Raw genomic sequence first — 22,558 nt, forward strand, 5'->3', positions numbered from 1 at the left:
AGCTCTTTGGATACCACAACACGGTATGACAAATTTTACAGGGCTCAGTCCAGCCTGATTACAAACACTGTACCCCATGAGCAACAAATCCTAAAGGACACTGTCTGTCACCCCGTGTTAGCAAGTTTGTGCAAAATTCCTCTCAAAATCTGCCCTCCTGTGTAGTAGCCTATTAACCTAACTTGAACAACTCTTCTTCCTCTGTCTTTGGGCTTTGTAAGCATTTGCTGTTAGCTTTCCCTTCTTGCCAAGCCTTTTTCTCAGCCAGCTTTAACTTAGTTTTCCACTCTGTGCACTTATACCCTCCCACCACTGAAGAATGCACTTACGGTGCTCGGTCATGGTTCAACCCATTCTGTCTTTGTGCATTTATTGGAGGTAGAACAGGTTTGCTGTTAATCTCCAGCCCTCTTCGCAAAGTCTCCCTGATTTGCTCTGTATCTGCAAAGAGAATTTTTTTAACATGACTCAGAATCCCCAGAAACATCACAAACACAAGGAGACAACAGCTTTTCTTAAAAGGCCTGTTTCTATGGTATGTTTCATCTAAATCCTTCAGGAAGAAATGAAGAGACACTAAGGGTGAGTTCATAACAACACTTCCTGCACCATAAGAGTTAACCACTTAACAAAGTAAGCTTGAATTCCCTGGGCTATAATGTTATGTCAGGCAAGAACTGGAACTGTTGGTACTATGCCCCCAGTGTAGAAATTCTGAGTAGATTTGTATGCTTTCATAAAGGATGTGTTTGCTCTTCCTGCAGCTCTTGCAGAACCTCCTGACACATCCAGCCTTTGTGCTGGAAGTCACTTTTCCCATTAGGTATAACGGGAGCTTATTCCTTTACCAAACAAGTGCAAGGAGGTCCTGGAGTTTCTGCAATTGGCTTTGAAAATCTGTTATTAATTAACTACCAAATTCATAAACAGAAAAATCTTTTAGCGAATAAACTTCATCCTCAAGCTCACATCTGACAATAAACTGCAAATTACACAGTTCAGATGCAGCGTTCTTAATTTTCATTTTCCTACAACATCAAGTGGCCACATATTTTAAGGGGATGCTTTCTTAATTTGCTTAGAAGTTTCCCTCTTTTTTTTTTTTTTTTTTTTTTAAAATGAGTGACTAGAGAAGAAGATATTAAAATGATTTCAGAATCTCTTGAAGGACACAGCATGCAAATATCACCATTTATATCTGCCTTGGACTTTTCATTTGCAGGGCTGAGGGGTAATAGAGTCTAGTCTTTTTAGATCCAGTGTGGTTCAAAATATTTCCACAGAGGCCAGGCAGAACCCTATGTACGTATACATTTGCTTTTAGTTTTTTTTTAAATCACAGGCTTAAAACAAATATGATATAAATTCCCATGGAAAACATCATTCCTTCCAAGAAATCTCAGACAGTCACATTTCATTACTTCACCCGTTTGAAAGTTAGTGTGGATACTTTCAAGCACGCTTAGTGTTCACGACATCTGTACCCTAAAGTGGCATCTCACTGCAAAGGGCAACTCTACCACATTCAATTTCTTCCTCCCAGAGTTCCATATCTGCAAGAATCACTCGAGTTCAGCTACATCAACATGCAATGTCAGTTCAGTGCACCACCCAACAAGTGGCAGTGTTAAAAAGGAAACACAACCTAGGAAAATGCAATTGCATCACCTTGCAGGTGTTTACAGTCCTGGTTTCACCCAGTGCTCAGTTTAACTTTGCAGATTTAGATGAGAAACAGCCTAAAACCTGAAAGATATATTTAGAAAAAAACAAAGATCTCCTTCTCCTGCCCTTCTTAAAGAAGCCACTCCAAAATTTCATTTTCTTCTGAGGCATATCACTCCTTCTAGCACGTGTGCTGTTTCCACGGAACCCCGCGGCACTGCCCAGACTCACCAGTGCCCTAAGGGCCAGGGCAGTGCCACAGCCCAGGACCTCTTACCTTTCCCAGAGAGCCGCCGCGGCTGGGTTCCGATGCAAATGCTCCTGCTGTCTTCATCATCCTCAGGGGGCCGGCTGAGATCATCCCAGGCACATTTGGCACTCACTCCACTTAGGTTTGAGCCATCTGTCTCAATCCCTTTGTCGACTCTCTCCTGCTTGAAAAGATCCAAAACCCCACAACTTTTTTGGACGTGGCTTGACCCTGAGCTGAAACCCAGCCTTCCATCCATGTTTTGATGTACCAGCTAAGTGTGCCTGCATGAGTCAAATCAGAAGCTGATCTGAACAGGAACAAACCAGGACAGGCTGGAATGAGCTTCTGTTCTTTCCTCACTGCTTCACTGCTTGGTGCTCACAGGCACAAGACAGAGGTGGAAATGAGAAACCTGAGGTATACAGGGTTGTTTCCTTCAACGTTAACTCCAGTTTACAACAACTCCAAGCTGTTACGTACTCCTACATGCAGCACAACTTGGCAGTCTACTTATCATATGCCATCAATAACAAACTCCTGAATAACTATAACAAAGATCCCTTTCCAAGTCCCCAATGAAAAGTGCACAGAGTGATTTCTCAATCACAGAAGATCATCATTTGCAGACTGCTCATACAACCACTGCTTTTTAATGTGCTGGAACATTCAGCTGAGGACAAATTGGTAAGGAGACATTGGCCTGTATGCAAGTGTCAGAAGTCTTGGCAAAATACTTTCCAAGCACGTAACCACTGTTTGGTGTCTCACACCAACAACAAGCAACTGGATGTTCTTAGACACCACACTTTTTTTTTTTTTTTTTCCTCCAAGGACACCCACATCTGCTGCCAGCAAGACTGCACTCCAAGTTTCAGCCAGAGGACACCTACCTGCGAATGGGAACTGCTGTTACTTTGATTTTCCACCTATTTCCCACAAGGGGGTAATGTCGAGCTGAACAAACTTAGGGCTGCTCAGAACACTAGTACCCTAACCCCAACCCTCTCCACTGGCACTGAACAAACCAGGCTCCTCTTTGAAGTTTGCAGGGATGTCACTCCTAGTTCCATTCAGTGATCTCCATTTCACTACACGTTTGGGTCAACTCCAAATACGCGCTAAGTCCCACTGCTTGCAGGACAGAAACTCTTTAGATTTGAGGGCAGAGCAGAGCTGTGTCACACAACAGGAGCAGATCATTATTCCTGGCCTCTGCTATGACCTTGCCACCGGAGTCAAGAGACCGTGGGAGCATTCAGTGCTTTGCAAAATCTGTTCCCCAAGAAGCAGTTTCCATACTAAAACCCATATACACTCCTCCCCTTGCCCAGCTCTATCTGCTGTACTCTATAAAGAGCTTTACTTGTTCTTGTGACCGTTCAAGAGAGGATTTGAGAAGCTCAAAGATAAGCATAGTGCTTGGGGGTGTGGTTGTGTTGCAGCTTAAAATGATGGAATCCACCTGGCTGCTGTCCCACCCTCCTCCACGTCCCCCTGCCCCTTCCTGTCTGACAAGTGTGACTTCTTTAAAACTTGGTCACCTTCCTACACTGGCTCTCTGGCCCCAAAAGGGAGGCAGAAACTTGCAGCTCAGGATAAGACCACAGCTGTCCTGGCTTAGATTTAAGCATTCAAGAGACTGCCTCCTTCTGCTTCTCTCCCCCAGAGAAGACTACTGCCTGGGACCTTCCTCTGGCATCACAGGAAAGCAGCTTCCTCAAAAAAGTAATAGGAAAATCTGACAAATAATTCATCTGCTGGGATTTTCTTTTGTTATATCCCAAACACAGAAATAGAAGTTGTGAAAAACAAATACATCTGATGCTACATATGCTAACGAAGCTTTAAATGAGATTTACCATGTGACTCTTTAGGGAGCTCTGTGACGACCCAAAGCAGTCAGCATGGGGAGGTTCAGCTTGTCAGCACAGTTGTTTTTCATTCCACTCATTGAGAAAGCATGGGAGAGCCACCAACTGGCCCCGAGCAGGGAGAGAAAGGGCCCTGAGGACTGCAGCCGGATGGAGAATCCATGGGACGTGCTGCTTCATCCCCACAGCTGGAGGCCCCACTCCAGGCACAGAGCCTTGAGGAGGGGAGAGGGGTGCAGCCCTTTGTCTGAGTCTCAGCTGGCTCCCAGAGCGCTTCCTCAGGGAAAGAAGAGCTGCTCTATTGGCATCCCTAGGAGATCAAAGGGATCTGATGGAAACAAGCTGGCCTAAGGTAGCCTGATTTGCATGCTTGTGTTTGCAAACATAGATGTCCAAGGGAGGAAAAAAAAAAAAAAAAAAAAAAACCAAGAAAAACCAACCAATGTTCAGTTGGTTTTAGTAACTTCACCCCATCCTTAGCCAGTAAAGATGTGCATGGGTGAGGGGCTGCTCCTCCTCCCAAGAAAGGGCAGCAAAGCAGAGCAGGAGGAGCCTAGGGCAAAGGAGGTTCAGCTTTTTCCTTCCTCAAAGAAAGGATGTTTCTGTCCATTTTCCTCTCAGCATGTGGGAGGGATGCTCTGAGGCTCTTCTAAGTCATTGATCCTTTTCTAAATGAGCCAGAGCACTGCAGTGTGACCCACAGAGCAGCAACCACAACTCAGGAAATTCAAATCAGCTTTATTCTCTTCTGAGATATCTGCTAAGACAGCACATCAGCACGGAGCTGGGGACCAACAGGGATGGTGTGACAGTGCCGCCAGGGAAATGCAAGCGGCCTACAGGAAAGCCTGACTACACAGAGAACAGCCAGTGCTGCCACAGTGTTAATTGCTGACATCCTGGGATGACATCTTAGTTGGGATCCTTTCTCAGCAACTTCGAACAGAAAGTACAGCTTCTGTTGCCAGGGCTGGGGTTAGGCCTCAGCAGTTCCTACAAGAGACAATGCAGCCTCAAAACAATCTCTACCCACTCCCTGGGCTGCCAATGTGCTTGCCTGTTCCAAGCAATCCAACCATTTTCTCTCCCATTTCACATCCCTATCTCCCCCACCACCACTGAAAGTGCCAGGTGAATGAAAGACATGTTATTCTTTGCCCACTAATGCAGAGCAGGAGATGCACGGTGAGGGCTGACTGCAGCCCTACGCAGGTTTTAGGCTTCTTCAAGAGCCTAGCAGAAAGGAGAAGCGCACACACCTGCACATATTGATCGTTGGAGGGGCAAGAGAGAACAGAAAACAGGAATGTTTTAGCGTGAGGAAGTCCGGAAAGACCACAGACACAGCAGCTGTTGGTGGCAGGACACACTGTGAGGCAGAAGCACTCTCCATGTGCCTTAACTTGTCTTGGCTGACTCACATTCCAGTAATCTGAGCTACTTCTCATTTACAGTAAATTGAAGAAACCCCTGTTATCGTCAGGAATCACCAGCGTTGTGGAGAACAGACAACACCCTCCAGGAGGGGAGAGGACACACAGGCAATACTGTGAAAAGCCCAAAAACTTTATAGGACTTGCAGTTGTGTTCACTCCCACGCTGTGGGACGTTTATGGAACACTTTTTTCTCTCGGATTGGGGTTGTTATTTTAGACGAACAAATCCTTAGGAACAGTAAAAGTAGAATTTGGTTTCCTTCCTAAGCTTTCAAAATAAAAGATGCTGTGAGGCAATGGAAGGTAATCAGATACAGACATGCAGACCAGAAGCAAACACAACAGTACAGAACGCACACACATGCACATGCCCTACCAGCCTAAGCCATAAGTTCTCAGTTAAAGGAACACTCAGCAATTCGCTGAAATAGGATCAGAACCACACTGGATTTGCCCAGGAATCCCGTACTGCAGTACCACATCTCTGCTGAAGGGATGCAGAACTGCCTCCCAGACATACAAATGGAGGTAGGCCATGGGACAGTAACCCCTCTAGAAAGGTCTTATCCCAATCTTTTAACTTCAGAAATTAAACTGAGCTCTGATGGAGAGGGTTTAATATATCCTCCTGCACATATTACTAACAGTAGCAAGAAATACTTGCAGCTTGCCATTATTTCTCAGATCACACTATTTGGCCTCACGTGACATCCTACAGGAATGACCTACACTGTCACATTGGCTATGGGAAAAAAAATACTTAATTGATTTAAATTTTTCTGCATGTTATTTTTCCTTGTCCTTACATATAAAGCAAAGGAAGAAGATCCAGATCTGTCATTTCTAAATCAGGTACTGTTACATATCCTTTATAGCTTAAAACACACAGTCCAAATCTTACCAATTTGTCTTGTATATGACACTGTTTTCCAGTTGTACCTTCTCTAAGTGTTTTCCTAGAGCTGCCATACAGCTGGGGTGGGACATGCGCACTCTCAAAGTACTTCTGAGAGGGCAAAGGGAGTCTCTAGGACTGTTCTGAGATTACTACAGAAATTGAGATGTTCACAGAACTTCTTCAGGAAAAAAAAAAAGCAGAACCATTTTGTACCACTAAGCCAGTCCCTTTTGGCTACTACAAAAGACATGATGTTTTATTAACTAAAGACATACTTGCAGATGTGGGTCAATTTCAAATATTGTTTCTCCTCTTCGCATGTCTGTTATCAGCCAGGGGCCTCCAGCTCTACAAAGAAAGAAAAGTAATGAACCACACAAGGACCTGTGCTAATAATGAAAACCCTCAGTGACCTGTTACCTGCCTAGCATTTGGCAAATCTTGCAATGCAGTTGAGTCTGACATAGGCTGCCCCTTGTGTAGATGCACTTACTCACATAAGACTGAACTGTGTTTTATAGGTAAGTGAAATGGGACTGAGAAGTCTGGTGCAGCCTAAGTACATGAAAGATGAGCATGGCATAGGGTCAAGATTTACACCTCTATTATGTATTTAAAGATGCAACGGGATCCCAACGGAACTTTGTTTTCTTTTTAAGAGATGAGCAATCATGTTCAGTACCATACAAAGCTTCTTGCTTGCTCTGATGAATATCTCACAACAGACATTTTGTCTGAATACTCGGATGTTTCAGGGAAATCTTTGTTTTTCGCTACCAATGAAAGTTGGAAGAGTCAAGATGTTTCCCAACAAAGGTGATAAAAGACAGATTACTGTGAAGATGAACTACTCAGTGACTTTACTTTGGGTCACAGCACACACAGTCTGTAGAAATCAGCCTCAGATTGCACTTCTCGCTTGAAGTCTTTTGAAATCACCATAGAAATTTTCTTTATTTCATGAGACACTTTGTTACTGCAGTTAAAAGCCCCCTCCTCTGGCCCTGTCTGTGTTACAGTCTCCAAAAGCACTTGCAGTCAGACCAATAAAAGTTAATGTTTTATAGGTTTTTCAGATGCATCAGTATCTACTCTTTTTCACATCACTTTCGAAGCTGTTAACTGCAGAAGTGCCATCTGTTTCAGTTCCTCCCTGGGATGCAAGTCTTTCACCCTGACTCCATATGAGCAGCTTTCAGCTTTGTCTTTGAACCTGGCACATCTCTGGATTTCATTTTATCCTTGGAAAGGTGCTTACAGTACAGCTCAAAAGCAAAAAAAAAAAAACAAAAAAAAACCAATATGAGAACAGACTGGGGAGAAGGGTGCTATGTCTCTATTGACATAGGAGTTAAGGGACCTATGGACTGTTCATTGCTTCAGGGCCCCAGAAACAAAGTTTGCAGCTGGACAAATTCACTTGAGTGTTTACACAAATTACCAGCATTTATACCTAAATGGGAGAGTTCAAGTTTAAGAAATCCAGCAGCAAAGGCTGGACTCCTCCAAATCACCAATTACAACCCCTTGTGGCAGCCCACTGAGACTACAGATATACAAAATTCATTTTCTCTAAAATCTTCTGAGGTACTATCACAGTGCAATAATCTCCTCAAAATATACAGAAAAACATTTAACCCACACATTTGCAAGTCAAAAAAGTTTGTCTGCAACCTGACAGCAAATAAAGTATCAACATACGTTTAAAATTTAAAAATCTGTCTCCTCCTTAACATAATGCTATCTTTGTTTTGCAAGGGGAGATAGTGAAGTTCATTTTGTTATGTCAAATACTCCTCCTTCTGCAAATTGGTCTGACAAGTGGGGCCTCTTGGAGATTGATTTCCTTACTTTCAAACAGCACCCAAGCTTCCCTAGGCATGGTAAAGCAGATCCTCACTTTCCTCTCTTTAGAGCTATGGAGAGGTCACCAGTCAGAGCAGCCCTGACTCTTTCAGGGAGAACCAATGAGAACACGCTGCAGGCAAAAGAGGAAGGAAATTAAGCTTTCAAGAGCTCATTCATTTCCACCCTGAACACGTGGACTTCCACATGCATTAATTTGCCATCTAAATGTCTGTGCGTGAGAACAGATTTGCAATAAATTCCCATCTCTGGCTACAGCAAAGGCTCCATCAACAAGTTAAAGATTGTTAATAAAAACAAACAACTGAATTGTTCTCTGTCAAAACACTCCTCTGACTGGAGCTATATGAGCACTTACACTGGGACAGTCCGAAGCAGCTCCAAGATCCCTTGCCCGTTCCATTGCTGAGCTGCATGCAGTTCCTCAGTGCAAACCCCAACAATCTGAAATAAATAAAAACAGAGATACTAAACCAGATGGAAACTGTGAGAACTGTAGGGAACACGGGCCACATGCTGCTGGATCAAACTGTAGATACAGAGAAGCATCATCCCTTTCAACTAAGTAGATAAGCGAGGACAAATGGCGCCTAAGACAACAGGGAGATTCTGCCCGCTCTCAATAAGCCATGTGAAGTGCCCTGGCACGTAACATTTAATCTTGCTCAAAGTGTGTGAACTTAAATAAGAGCAGGGCCTGATGAAGAATTAGTTACTGAAGATCCACTGGTCTGTTCTCACACCCTAAACCAGTCCACATAAGACAGACCAAGCTGGGACAGGTCAGGGTCTAAGCACATGGCAAACACAGTGCTGCTGGCCAATCGCTAGGAGCAAGTGTGAGAACAAACCAGCAGCTTCCATCACGTAAAAGATACACTGCCACAAAGGAACGCTTTGGTGCTCATAAATTCTTGACCAACTCTGTTTGCTGACTGGTTTAATCTTACCCACCACCATGAAGTAAGGCTCCTAACACATCGCATCATCCACTCTTCAGTGCATACAACCAGACTTCTGCCTTCCCGTGCAAGGCAAGATGTGTTTGCTTTTCAGCTTGGGATCTGCCTTACTGAGCAATACCAGACATCCTTCTCATAGCAGCTGAGATCAGATACTTCAAATGAAGGCAACCAGTGGCTTTTTTTTTTTTCCCCCTGATCCATCAGCTTGTGCCTTGGAGCCCAATGATTGATTCATCCCCGAGACAAAAAAAGACTTTAGACACAGACTTCTATTTTCTCTCTCAAGATGCTAAACTTTTTCCAATGACATCAAATTTTCAGTCAGAATCTGTTCAGCTGGTGTACTGTCACAGAAGAAGAAAACTAAGCTCTGTAGAGAAGTAACCAAAAGTATCACGGCATGCCTTTACCACAAACATGTGCTCTGATAGAAATCTGGGTGGAAAACCATCCACGTCAGCATGCACCCACTTCTGCACACCTTAACTCCTCTGCTCCTCTCAATCTTTCAGGACCTAGCCTTGGGAATGCATTCCATCCCCACCCATGTTCCTCCATGCACAGCCTGAATCACCCTCAATTCAGCACTCCCCTCCCTGAGCCTTTACTCACTAACTGCACACAAACTGTGAGACTCTAAACAGGAAATTATTTCATGTTTATTCTTTGCTTTTCGCAACCATTCATCCTCATTGGTCAAAATAAATCCTTAACAATGAGCATCAAACAAACAAAGGGGAAATTAAGACAACCGTTTGTACTGTGAGAGATTAGAGTCCAAAAGTCTCAGGATGCAACAAGCTGGCTGCTCTTTGATCCCAAGCAGCTGGATACTAAAGAAAGGATGAGAACTAATGCAGCAGTAACTGGGGAGTCAGCCAGGAATCACCCTGCTTAGCTCGACTCTCTCTTTTTGCTTCCACATCCCACAGTTCACTTTTTACTTATTAACCCCACCTCTCATCTCTTTCCTGTTGGTAAAACACAGACTTCTGGGGAGAAGAGAAGGCTCAGGAAAGTCTTTGCCCTTGCACAGCAGTTGCCTTGTGCAGGTCTATGATGTTGGAGCTTCCCCTTATGTGTTGCAACTACAGCCAAGGACTAATAAAAGCAACACGAAACTTAAAACTCCAAAATAATGGAGTGTTCACCCATGTGGCAGGAGCTTTTCTAAAGAGCATGGGGAACTATGTTAGTTCTGTCAATATGATTAGTAACTGCATATGTAGTTTAAAAGTATTTGAAGTAGCCCTTATCCAAGGGACTTGAGAAAATGGAGTCTCTGATAGCAAGCAAATCTGTTTAGCTAAGGAAGCTCTGCTCACTGAAGAGTAAGGTTAACATACAAGGGATGCCTCTTTCACAAAACAACCTACCTTAGATGGTAGATCAGTGCAGGTAAAGTCAAAGAGCCTCTAAAGAATCTTTACGTGGCAAGCTATGTTTCGTTTGCTATATAATACTAATGCAACACTGAGTCCTACTGCAAACATCTCTTCTCCTAGAAATGAAATCAATGGAGAATCCCCCACTAACATTGCCATAGCATTAATTTGAAGTTAGTTCTACATTAAAATAGCAACATCAGGCATTTCTCTCTGCTTTTTTACCTTTTCTTTATGTTTGAAATTTCAAAGCAGTAAGGTAATACTCAGCTCCAGGTCTGTTTGGGGGTGTACACCTTTTCTGTGTGAGGTAGGCTTCTACATTGAGAACTGCATGTGCCATTGCCCAATCCCAGTAAAATCCTTACTGAATATCCCCAGAATAACAACTCAAAGATGAGATCCATAGTAATCAAGACAGAAAAGACAAAGACAAGGGAATAAGCACCTTACTTATCAGAGCTGAATAAAATGTAGAGCTAAGTGCATCCCATGCCTGAGAGATGCTAGAGCTGTCACCTCTGCTGTGCCATACCTGTAGGAAAGTAACAACTCCAAAAGGAGTCTGCACAGGCTGCATCTGAGGGTCTTCTGTCAGCAACATATGCTGGATTCTGGACTCACTGTTGTCCAAAGGGCTGTGCCAGGACACATGGTCACCACTGCAGAAGGTGTTTTCTACAAGGAAGACAAACAAGAAATATTTAGACCAGAAAACATGCCAGAAGAATGCTTCTGTTAGCATCTATCTGCTCCTAATCACTGTCAAATGGAACCTCTGGTCAGGACCAGCACAGCCCTGTTGCTGCTCATAGTGCACAATCCTGAGTTAATCCTGTGGCAAAAAAAAAGAAAGAAAAAAAAAAGAAAAAAGGTTAGCTATTAGTACCATCAAGTTAGATTAGTCCCTCTCCAATTTACTGTTAGTCTCATTTTGTGAGAGGGCACAGTTAGCCTGTGGGCCAAATGCCATGCCTATATGACAATTTATTCTTGATTTGCCACAAAAAAGAGATTCTGAAATGTAAATTAGACTTAAATAATACTTTACTCTATCTAATAAAAATCTCCAGTCTGCTACCCAACTTGTGACATTCTATGTCAGTCACTTTCTCTTCCAATTGTCTGCTGGCTCTGGTGAAGAATTATAATATGTTCCTTCTTCCTCAAACAATAAGAAAACCAGTTGGCTATAAATTTCATTTTAAGTCAGAACGGCCTCCATCTAAACAAAGAGATAGAAATTATTCTTCCTTCTTCACAACTGTAAGAATTCCATTCTCTTCCTTCTCCTCAGAAAGACAAACCGTCCCCAGACAACCCTGCATCCCAACTGCAAACCAGAGGGTACAGCAGAAACTCTACACATAGCACTGCCCCCAATACTTGCTCTGTGGATGAACTAGAAGTAAAGCAACCATTTTCACTCTGGTTGCAGCACAGCGCATCTGAAAAGTCACCCCAGTGATGAGCTAACCTACACCTACACCACTGGGGGTTTAAACCACAGCACCTTGGGCAACTCACGGTTCCTCCACCAGGTGTCCCCATCGGCGTTGGTTTGAACACTTACTACACACGGGTTTTCAGACAAATTTCTCTGACAGCTCAGTAGATTAAGGAAGAATTAAAATAACTCCAAATTCCATAAGAAGCTTAGCCCCAAAAACGAGGAACGGGACAGAAGTGTTGCGATAAGTAAGGAAACGTTTTCCTTCGTTACAACTAAGATTTCGTTACAACTAAGATACAACAACAGAAACACGTCAAATGGAGCTGCTCAAAGAAAAAAAGTTTATCTGTACGTACAATGAATTACACACTTCCAGCAGTGTGACTGAGAGGAACAGCTCGTAGTATTACTTTGCTTTCAGAGTTGGGACATACAATGAAAGAGACAAATGAAAAATATGATTTTAAAGTTTTCTTATATCAAAATGGGATTAAACAAATAGACAAAACAGGCAGAACTGCAAAGGATCTTGCTGGTATTCTGCAGGTTAGCCAAAACGTGGCTGATTAGTTTTGTTTTTTAAATGATAAAAGCCCCTCAGTCACAGTTTTTAGGAATGAAACAAAACCACAAAGAACTTATTCTTGGCTCCTGTCTCTATACCACAACATTTTGCCCATCAAATGCTCACACAATTCTATGCTGATCGATCGCTGCATTTCACTGCTGCTGCTGCTTCTCCTGGGAAATCCCAGCCCGTTTAGAGCAGGTTTTCAAATGCAAATGTCTCTGCTGGAAATCCACCTGTTTCTGACCATGTGAACACTGAACACTTAGAAAATCTCCCTCTTTCTTGCATGCACACGAATGCCACAAAATTCACACTGCCTATTCAATTAAATCACGAACACACACACACACACACACACACACACAAAACATTCTGCAAATAAGACAGAGTCCAATTAAAATCTGTAAGAGTGCAGAAAAATCAGAATTACAGCTTGAAACTCAGCTCTATGCTCACTTATTGTAACCCAACCAGAATGTAAGATCAGCCCCTGCATAGAGACCATTGCAACACGGAGGAGAGCTCGAAGTGCAGGGTTTGAGCTGAGGAATTGCAGGAACAAAGCACTGGATAGCCACTTGCACCCATGCAGAAACTGGGATGCAGATCCTCCATTCCCACCTCTCACACCTGGCTTGCAAACCAACCCACCAAAATCTTTATGTTTTTATCCAAAGTGCTGAAGTTCCCATAAATGTAAATTTACAGCTACGTTTCTGGTTTTGATGAATGCTGAGTTAGAATGTACAACACTGGATAAACTCTAAAGACATGTACAGCATGCTAATATCTCCTACGTGTACATATTTGTGGAGCAGTTGGAGTGCATCTAGAGGAGAGCCACAAAGATGCTCAGAGGGCTGGAGCACCTCTCCTATGAAGACAGGTTGAGGAAGTTGGGCTTGTTTGCCCTGGAAAAGAGGAGGCTCCAGGATGACCTCAGTGTGGCCCTCCAGTATTTAAAGGAAGTTTCTAAGCAGGAGGGGGACTGACTGATTACATGGTCTAACAGAGATAGGACTTTAAACTAAAAGAGGGGAGATGTATGTTAGATGTCAGGAAGAAATTCACCACTCACAGGGAGGCGAGGCACTGGCATTGCTGCCCAAAGTGGTGGGTACCCCACTCTTAGACGTCCCAGTGCCAGGTTGGATGGAGCCCCGAGCCCTGAGCTGGAGTGGGGCCCCTAGCCCACCACAGGGGGCAGGAACTAGATGATCTTCAAGGTCCCCTCCAATCTAAGCCATTCTATGATTCTATTTATTTCCATAAAAACAAGGGGAGTCAGAGCAGGATGCACGCACTTATCCCAGGTACAGCAAAGGCACAAACACCTTTTGAGCAACATACTTCTCTGAGATGTGCCCACAGTGTTCCCACTTCTCCCAAACTATGCAGACTGCCTGTAGAAGCAGTCTTCCACCTCCAGATTAATATCTAGGAGCTGTTCTGCACTGCTGACAACGCAGGATAGAATCAGAACCTTCAGTGATGACAACAATACGGGTCCAAAGCTTCTCTTACTGCAGAGATCAAATGAGACACCTGTACTTGTGCTGGAAGCCACTCAGATGTGAAAAACTCGAAAATGTAGACATGAAAATGGGTATTTTAATAATGTGAAATAAAAGTTTGATGTAAAAAAAAAAAAAAAAAAAAAAAAAAAATCAAAAGATTACAGGAAGGAGCTCAAGCCCACAGGACAGTGATTGAGTCCAAGATTCCTAATGTCCACAATGCCATCTGCATCCCAAAGCAATTGCTAGGATTAGGACAAACCACAACTCTCCTTTCAGATAAGAATGTTCCTTTGCAATTCATCTTGGTTTAGTAAACCTGAAACTTCATAGTCTCAGCAGCACTTCAGCCCTGAATCCAGGAGAAGGTAAGATGGCTTTCTGCCACAGCTGTGGGGCTGTTCATGACCCAGCACTTCCCTATCATCAAATAAGGCAGCAATCAGTCTGGGATTTAAACCTAATGTGGTAATGTCACCCACCTGCACAAATTTATAGAACGGTGTTTTAACAAAAACTCCTGAATTATTCCATTCTGCAGGGAACTCCAATGCCACAGAATTGAAACACACCACAGGCAGGTATTGATTTCTTAAGGGCTCAACAAGGAAATCATTAAAACATTTCATTTCAAATTTACTGCTTTCCTTCGTATTTTATAACAGCAAATCAGAAGCATCACTCTAGCTCCACAGAACTGAGGAGACTAAATTTCCCACAGACCAGCTCTTGTGTCATTCTAATATGCAAAAGCAGCATCCATAAGACAGCTACACCACTCTACTCTATAAAGCCTCCCATATTTTGAAGTCTTTAAAATGTCATTATCCATTCTCTTTAACAGGCTGCACAAAGCAGGTGAAGCTCCTTCCTGCAGCCATGGCCATAACTCAGCTGTGCGATCTCTCCCAGCTTTACTCCCCAATTGCTCCATAATGAGAACTGGGGAAATAACTCAGAGAACCACCCCACTGTGGACCAGTAAATTCTTTGTGCAGCAGTGCTCATGTATTTTCTTAAAGTGCACTTCCCCTGTATTCAATTTGACTAAACACAGTTAATGCCTAAAGAAATAAATACAAGTCATATTCCTGGCCTCAAGATGCTTTATGAACAGCATAGAGCGTGCAATCCATGCTCAGGAGGCATTGGCTAGCTCTGCAGAGAAACAGCTTTTTTCCCATTATATTTTCCATGTCTTTTTTAAATCTGCCATTTTTACATCTGTTTAAGAGCCCTAAATCCCCTGAATAACTGCAGGGAGAAAGTGGAAAAAGACAGCACACTGAGACAAGCACTGGGAGCTAACAGCGCTCCATCTCAAAGCTGCCCCAGGCTGAACCTAGCCCAAGAGATGCTCCCCACCAGCTTGCTGCCCTGTACACATAGCAGGTTTGGGCACCTGGGAGGCAAATATCTCCTCCTGAATGCACACAGGGAACAGCATGGAGGAAAACAGAGCTAAGGCTGTTCCACCAGCGAGGAGACAGAAAGGGAACTCAGAGCACCTCTTCTGCCCATGCCCAGCCTGGCACACAGCCTGAGCCTGGTCCTTTGACTTTAAGCTGGCTTGATTTGGGGCAAACAGCTGTTCTGCTGCACTCGTATTCTTCTAAAGCAAGTCTCTGCATTCCTCTCATCTCTGCAGAAAGCCAGGCTGTGGTTACAAGGTCCCTTTTTTTCTGAGCTGTGTGAGATGCTCCTAAAAGGAACAATCCTGCTTGTCCTCCTGTGACAGCAGCAGTTACCTGGGTCGCTGCCCTCCAAGCTTTCATGATGCTTGGCACAACTCCTGTCACTTCTGTGCTAGCTTGGTCTAAAAAACACATCTAATAAATTCACAGCAGAGCATGGCAGTGGGTACACTGGCACGCAAGCAAGGTGACCACATTCCTCACGCAAGGCAGACCTTATGCTACCTGCACTGCTCAGCAGCTTGAACACTTACATGAGCTTTCAGGTTGTGTCCAACAGCAACTGCTCAGCTGAGCTGTCGGCAGCAACAAACAGACAGCAGCACTCAGAAATTCTGTAGCTGAGGGCAAAGCAAAGCAGAGAAAGATTTCGAGTCCAAAGCGTTGGGAACAGGAATGCTACAGAGGCCCTCAGTGAGCTCCTGACCAGCAAGACAGTGATGCAGCTAGACATTTAAATTGAATACAGCTTATCCAATACTTGCAGAAATCATGTAATTTATTGCATTGCCGTTAGCCCATGCACAGCTCGTATAATTTATTGTAAGTGCATTTTCCCCAACACATTTTTAATATTCAGTCTGGTGGGTTTTTTTTGGTTTTTTTTTTTTTTGAAGGTAGTCTGGCAATCTGTCACAAGAAAGATTTGATGCTGCATTTCAGTACCACCTTGCAGATGGAACAGCTAAAATTAATTACGAGAAACAAGGGGCAAACACAGAGTCCAATGTCGAAATGCATTAGCTATGCTTTTCACCAGAGCTACTTAATATATTTCTAATTAGCTCGCTAATGGATACGACTATGCGTGCAAATATGTAGCTGCATGAGACTAAACATGAAAAGAGTCTAAAAATCTCAAAGCAATACTGCTATTGCAACTCATCATACAGACACAAATTCAAAAAAAAAGCACAAAAAACAGCATATAAAGAAAGAGCTCATTCAGACTCATTTACCAGTCATGTTAAATTAAGATAATCCAGTGAAAACCAAATTAATGCTAAATTCAGTGTCTGCTTCCTTTCCTAACCTACAGAGGATTGCACAAATAGATTGGTAAAGGAGAAAAACAACTGTGATATAATCTGGGGTACCAGCTGGCAGTATTAGTTTGTAATTTCATTTTTAGCTCAGGCAGAATGTTTCAAGAACACAGAAGAAATTATTCGAGTCCAAGCCATGATATATTTGTACTACATTAAAAAAAAAAAAAAAAGCCCTTTTTCCAAGTTTGTGCTGCACAGTTCAGTTTTGCTGCCCCTTATCTCTGCCTGGGAAAGAAGAACAGCCCCAGCACAGATTCACACGGGGCTGCTGCCTGCTGCAGACATACAGCACAGACAAGATGCCTTGGGAAGAATTCAATCCCCGGAGCACAATTAAACAATGGCTCCACTGCAGGGATTCAAATTGGGCTTTTATAAACAAGGGGCCTAGGCAAACGGTTCTTTAAAAAAGGGTGAGGAGAAAAAACAGATTATCAGCCCTGTAAGGACTCCTTGACCTCTGAAGTTTGAAGACTGAGTTCAGAAAACAGAAGAGCAAAGCAGATTTTTCGTTTTTATTTTTTTAAGTTGATCAGCAGGTGGAAAGTATTTCATTATTTTTTAAATCCTGGTGGTTAAATATGGAAAAGGAATGATCCTCTGAAAAGCACTCATCAATTTACACACTTGGATATAACTTATCTGATCCCTTTAGAGTCCTGGACTGAAAGTCAGGTGGAGGGGCCAGAAGCAGAACCCACCGTAATCCCAGCAGAACAAAGAGGACTCCTCACTGCTCAAACTGCTACCCATCCCCTCACTGCTCAAACTGCCACCCATCCCCTCACTGCTCAGAACTGCCACCCATCCCCTCACACCGAGGTGGTGGCAAACGCGTCTCTTTGTGCCACAGTTTCCCCTGATGGAGTTACAAACACCAGTTTTCATATCACAATGCAGATCCCATATGCTTTACGTGACACTGGAGAGCACAGTATTTTAGCAGCTAAATTATTATCATGCAACAACTCTGGGCCTCCTCTACCCCTTCTGTTTCCCAGGACAATTCTTTCCCATCCCCTCCACATCTGTGTGCCTGGCTCCCTCTCCCTGCCCAACTCTACACGCACAGTTTCCATTACTGCAGCCTCTGAGAATTTCTCACAGGCTCCCAGCTAGTGACTCCCATGCCCAGGGCACACTCCCACCCTCTGGGAGCTGGGGGCCCCATCCTCTCTCTGACTTCTTCCAGCCCCCTTCTCCTACGCCTTCCTGCAGCCTCCCCCAGCTCCAAGCTGCCCATTGCTCCTTGCAGCCTCCTGCAGCACACGGGCACCTCGCTGCAGAAACACTGTAGCAGATGCATTCCTAGTGATGCTTTCAGAACAGCACAGCTCTTACCTGCCTGATCTGTCTGCATGGTGTTCACCTACAGGGAGGCAATGTATGGCTGCATGGCATCGTAAAGAGAAAGAAAACAAACATGCGTGAACTGCTCTTTCACAGCCCCACAGAACTCTCCTGCTTCAAGCTCTTATTTCTCTACACCTCATCACCCATGACCATCTGCCCCAGGTTCTGCATGGCTGGTGTGCTCTCCTTTTCTCCAACACTAGTGGCACACCCGCATCCTGCCTCCTGCATCTCCCAGCCAAGCATCCCCAGAGGAGCAGGACTGATGCACCTGCCAAGCACTGAACCTGGGGGGACAGTCCCAACCCTGTGGATAAAGCCTCCCCCTTAGCATCATTCCTGCCTGTGAGGAGAAGCCCAGAGACCCTGTGGCAGCAGCCTCCCAGAGCCCACTCCTTGCACACATTTTTACCAGATGGACCCTACTAGCTCTGCCCAGCAGAGCTGTCACCAGCTTCCTGCATCTCTCACCTGAGCAAGATGTGTTTTACAGTAGTTCTTCAAAGGATCACAATTACGCCTTCAGTAGCTTCTGTAATAGAATAGCCTCAGGATGGGGTGGAGACCCAGGCAAGAGAGGATGTTATACAGCAGGGTTTTCTGCAGATTAAGGGCTGGCTCAAAATAGGTATTTAATGACAATTTATTTACAGATTGCATGGTCCCACACAGAGCCAATTGGAAGAGAAGCTTGCCTGTTATTTAAGGACGCTATCCTGTGTTGGGACAGACAAAAGTCAGAATATTTTACAACCACATGAATGCTTCAGCTAGGTGCAGCTAGAACAAATACATGTACAACAGCACCTAACAACCTCTCAGGTGTCCTCTGCAAGGGAGGAGAAATGCAGTGCGAGAGAAACACTCTGTGTTGTGGGACCTTTTACACATTCATGCATGTGGAAGCTCTCAAGATGAGTGTACATTTAGGTGGATACAGGAGCACTACAAGACTGCTGCCACTCGTGATCATCCCTAGGTACTTCAGAGATTTCTGTTAAAGAACTTTTTAAGGGTTTGAAAAACTAAGGCACTATCCTGCTCTGAAGGAGCCAAAGATGACACACACAGCTTTAACGCCCAGCCTGAAAGAGGTCTCACATACAGACTGCAAGACTGCTCCAAGATTTCTCTTTAAGTAAAAGTTACTCAACAGAAAAGGCAGGAAAGGGAGGATAGCCTGTGCACAAACACCTGTACAGTAATCACATCAATCTCCCAGGAAAAGTTACTCAGTTATCCTGACACTGGTTGTGAGTCTCCTAATGGAAAGCAATGGGACAGCTTAGAGAGCACCATGGTGCTGTTTCTCAGTGGTTGCTTTTAACTTTTCAGAAATTTAAAGCTTGCATGGACCAAACCTTTCTTTTAATTTTGGCAAAGCAGGAGGCTGAAAGGTGGGAAGCAAAGGAACCTTGCATTCACACACATTTATACAAAGTATTAGAAATATTAGATGAGCTCCACAAGCTCATTACAATAACGCAAGAGAAACACAAACTCTGTCCAAGAGCTATAATTACGGTTCAGATGCAAAATGATTAGCCTGTTTCTGGATCGCCTTTTGAAACTCCATTCCACATGTTCCAATACAATTCCTTTAAGCCTCAGGTTTTCAAAGAAAAAGGAAAAGAGTCCACTTCCCACAGGCTCTGGGCTGCCTGCAGTCTCTGAATCCACTCTCCCAGTTCCCTTCCCCACCAAGAACAAAACACTTTCCCTGCTGCGCCCATTTGCTGCCTCCTGGCTGAGTGGGCTGCTGTAAAGGTTCTTTGCATGTAAAGCTGTCAGAAGATGGTCTGTAATGAGCCCAGCATATCACAGCACTGGCAGACAGAGTGCAGAGCAGGTTAGGCAGAGCACACCATTTCAGTACCACTTGCTTCACAGATCTTCAATAGAAAGTGTAAGAAGGATATATGTAACAGCAAAGCCAACTTCCAGCTCTGCCTGCTCTCCTCTGCAGTTTCATCTAACGTAGGCTGGTAGCTGTCAAGGAAAAAAAATGAGTCCTTTTTGTAAGACTACTCAGTTTGTGCAATCTTCACTCTCTCCTCTGTGCATCCCAAATGACTGTACAGGCAGTAAAAGAGGATGCTCCTACGACTGCAAAACAATCCCTGTTTTGTGGCTTTCAGCTCCTTGACAGGGGGAGGCAGCACTATTCTATGCAGAAGCCCTTAACTATTAGAGTGGCTGCTTCCGTTTCCCAGAAAAGGCTGAGTGGGACAAAGACCTCATATGTAAGAGGCCAGAGGACCTCACATCAGCAGGAGGGGGTTTTCTGCATTCCCTGAGCCATGCCCTTTGTCTCGCATTCCTGCCACAGCACAGGGTTAGAGCCTTTGTCCAAGGCTGGATGGAACATGTGCAGCTTCTGCCTTGCTTCCTTACCCCAGGAGTCAGAACTACTCTTCTGGTCCCCAGTACCTGTGCTTTTCAGCCTTTTGTAGCAGGGATGCTCTGTGTAGAATGGAGAAAAGGCTTCCCTCTACCTAGAAAACAGGCGAGATTGGTTCTGATCCTGAACTATGACCTCTCTTGATAAACAATTGCCAGAAGCCAGCATCCTGGGGTCCCCAGGGCATGAAGCTTGCTGGCTGCCCTTCCATTCTTCAGCTGTCACAAGACGCATCAAGGCTTCTCTGGGTATCCACTCCTGTTTCTTTCCCCCCCCCCCCTCCCCTTCCAGAGGGAGCCCACTTGCAGTACACAGGCTGAAGTAACTCATGCACTTGCAAATCTGATGTATGGTTGCATTTATAAGTGCCACTGCTCTGTCTATCCATGACATTTGAGAGCAGTCTATAACACATGGATTGATGCAGAGCACAGAGAAGACAGATCCTTTTAACTTTTTTTTTTTTTTTTTTTTTTTTTTAAATAAACCAGCTGAATGAACTGTATTGAACAGCTGAAAAGTAATGAGCCAAGTTCAATCCCCAGGCTGCAACAGGACAGGGGTACAGGGGTTGACAGAATTAAAAGGGACAGCACCAGCTGAAATCCAGCCAACACAAACTGGGCCTAAACCTGCTTTATCTAAATTGCAGCATTAGCTAAAAACAAGCCTCTCCTTTCACACGCTGCTGAGATCCCTTGCTTACTGCCTGGAAATGCTACACAGGCAGAAGGAAGATTGCTTTTCCTCTATTTCAACAGTCTTTTATAAGGAACAAAGAGTTTCTGTGCCTCTGCTCCTGGCACAAAGTCTCCCCATGCTTTAGTGTCAGTGCAGCCTTTAGGGCACAGGAAGGTCATAGACCTGTGTTCAGCTGGGATTTACACACTGAGACAACAACAGCTCCCTGGCAAGGCTCAGAAGGACCCTTCCTGATCTTGTGAGGAAGTTGTTGATCCTCCTGCCCAGCCCAGGCTGATCTCCCCCTGTGCTGACAAAGCAAAAAGCAGTATCACACAGCAGTGCTGCAGATCCCCTCCTTCTAGTCCATGAGAAAGCATACAGCGCTTTTCAAACCTGGCTAGAGGGTTACTGGGAGTTTTGCATCAGTGCAAAAAAAGCAATTTGGTGCAACTTCCAAGCAAAGCACAGGGAGATGTTACTCAACAAAAGCAGCAAGCACTAAATGGAAGCGTTGCTTGGTCCCAGCAGCAGTGGGAGGAGTGGCAATAGGCAGGATGGAGCCCTGTGCTGTGACATCTGCAGTACTGCACAGAGGCAGCATCCTGCCATTCTGAGCAGAAAAGAGAAGTCAAGTACAGTCAGCCATCCAAAACCTGAGGTCAGGCCGTTCCGTTTATGCTGTAAGAAGAATGAGAGTAGGGCAGTGTGCAAGTGAGCATACCAGCCATGTGGTGACAGCAGCGCTGCACAGCTGTCACACCAGCAGCTCTGCTTCATCACTTCCTGCTCTCCAAGATCTGAAATTTAACACCAAGATCTGAAACCACTTCTCTGGCCCAGACAAGACTTGCAGGAACAACTGGCAGCCAGGTGCATGTCAGCTCACTGCCAGGTAGGCACCACAGCTCCTCCATAACAGCTGCAGCCTCCTTCCTCCCTCAGCACTCAGCAGCACCATGCCTCACAAGCAGGGGGAAAGGCGCTGCGCTCAAAAGGTGCCCAAAATCACAGCCACACAAAATGACAAACAACATTAAGCTGTGGAAGTCTGGAAAGAGGAAATTACACTTAGATCTGTTAGAGAAGGATGCACCTCTGCATGCTGACCCATGTGCCAGCCTCAATGCCAGGATCCATCCTCTTCCTCTTTTCCTGTACTGAACATCACAGACACTGTGCAATTAGTGCCACTACACTTCCTCTACAGTCCTGCTAGATGGCAAGATTCATGACATTAAGAAAAAGCAACCAAGGGTACTGGATATTTCTTTGAGAATGGAAAAGAGCAGCTATACTACAGTTTCAATAGATCCTGCTGGATCGAACCCAGAATAGTCACAAAAACAAACAAACAAAAAAAAAACCAGCCAAAACAGATCAGAGAAAGAAGTTTGATGCCAAAGTCTGATTAGTGAGAAGGCTTCTTGGAATTTGCTGGAGAGATGCCGTATCAGGAAAGCGGGCAGGTGCCTGGCTCCAAGAGCTCAGGTACAAATT

At 44.4% G+C, this 22,558-nt stretch overlaps 1 protein-coding gene across 1 annotated transcript in view; it reads right to left on the minus strand.

Annotated features, from left to right (window-relative positions):
- Positions 1-22,558, minus strand: part of SUFU (SUFU negative regulator of hedgehog signaling) — an 81,914-nt gene that overhangs the window by 28,369 nt on the left and 30,987 nt on the right. The window contains exons 4-8 of the mRNA XM_042818430.1: positions 10,875-11,017; positions 8,348-8,433; positions 6,399-6,471; positions 1,943-2,096; positions 330-441 (exon numbers count right to left, since the gene is read on the minus strand). Of these exons, the coding sequence (XP_042674364.1) occupies positions 330-441; positions 1,943-2,096; positions 6,399-6,471; positions 8,348-8,433; positions 10,875-11,017 (568 nt within the window). The remainder of the gene's footprint in view (positions 1-329; positions 442-1,942; positions 2,097-6,398; positions 6,472-8,347; positions 8,434-10,874; positions 11,018-22,558) is intronic.

The sequence above is a fragment of the Centrocercus urophasianus genome, unplaced genomic scaffold, assembly GCF_019232065.1.
Source record: "Centrocercus urophasianus isolate 14NV4802_14NV808 unplaced genomic scaffold, USGS_Curo_1.0 seq_17, whole genome shotgun sequence".
In the NCBI taxonomy this organism is placed as follows: Eukaryota; Metazoa; Chordata; class Aves; order Galliformes; family Phasianidae; genus Centrocercus; species Centrocercus urophasianus.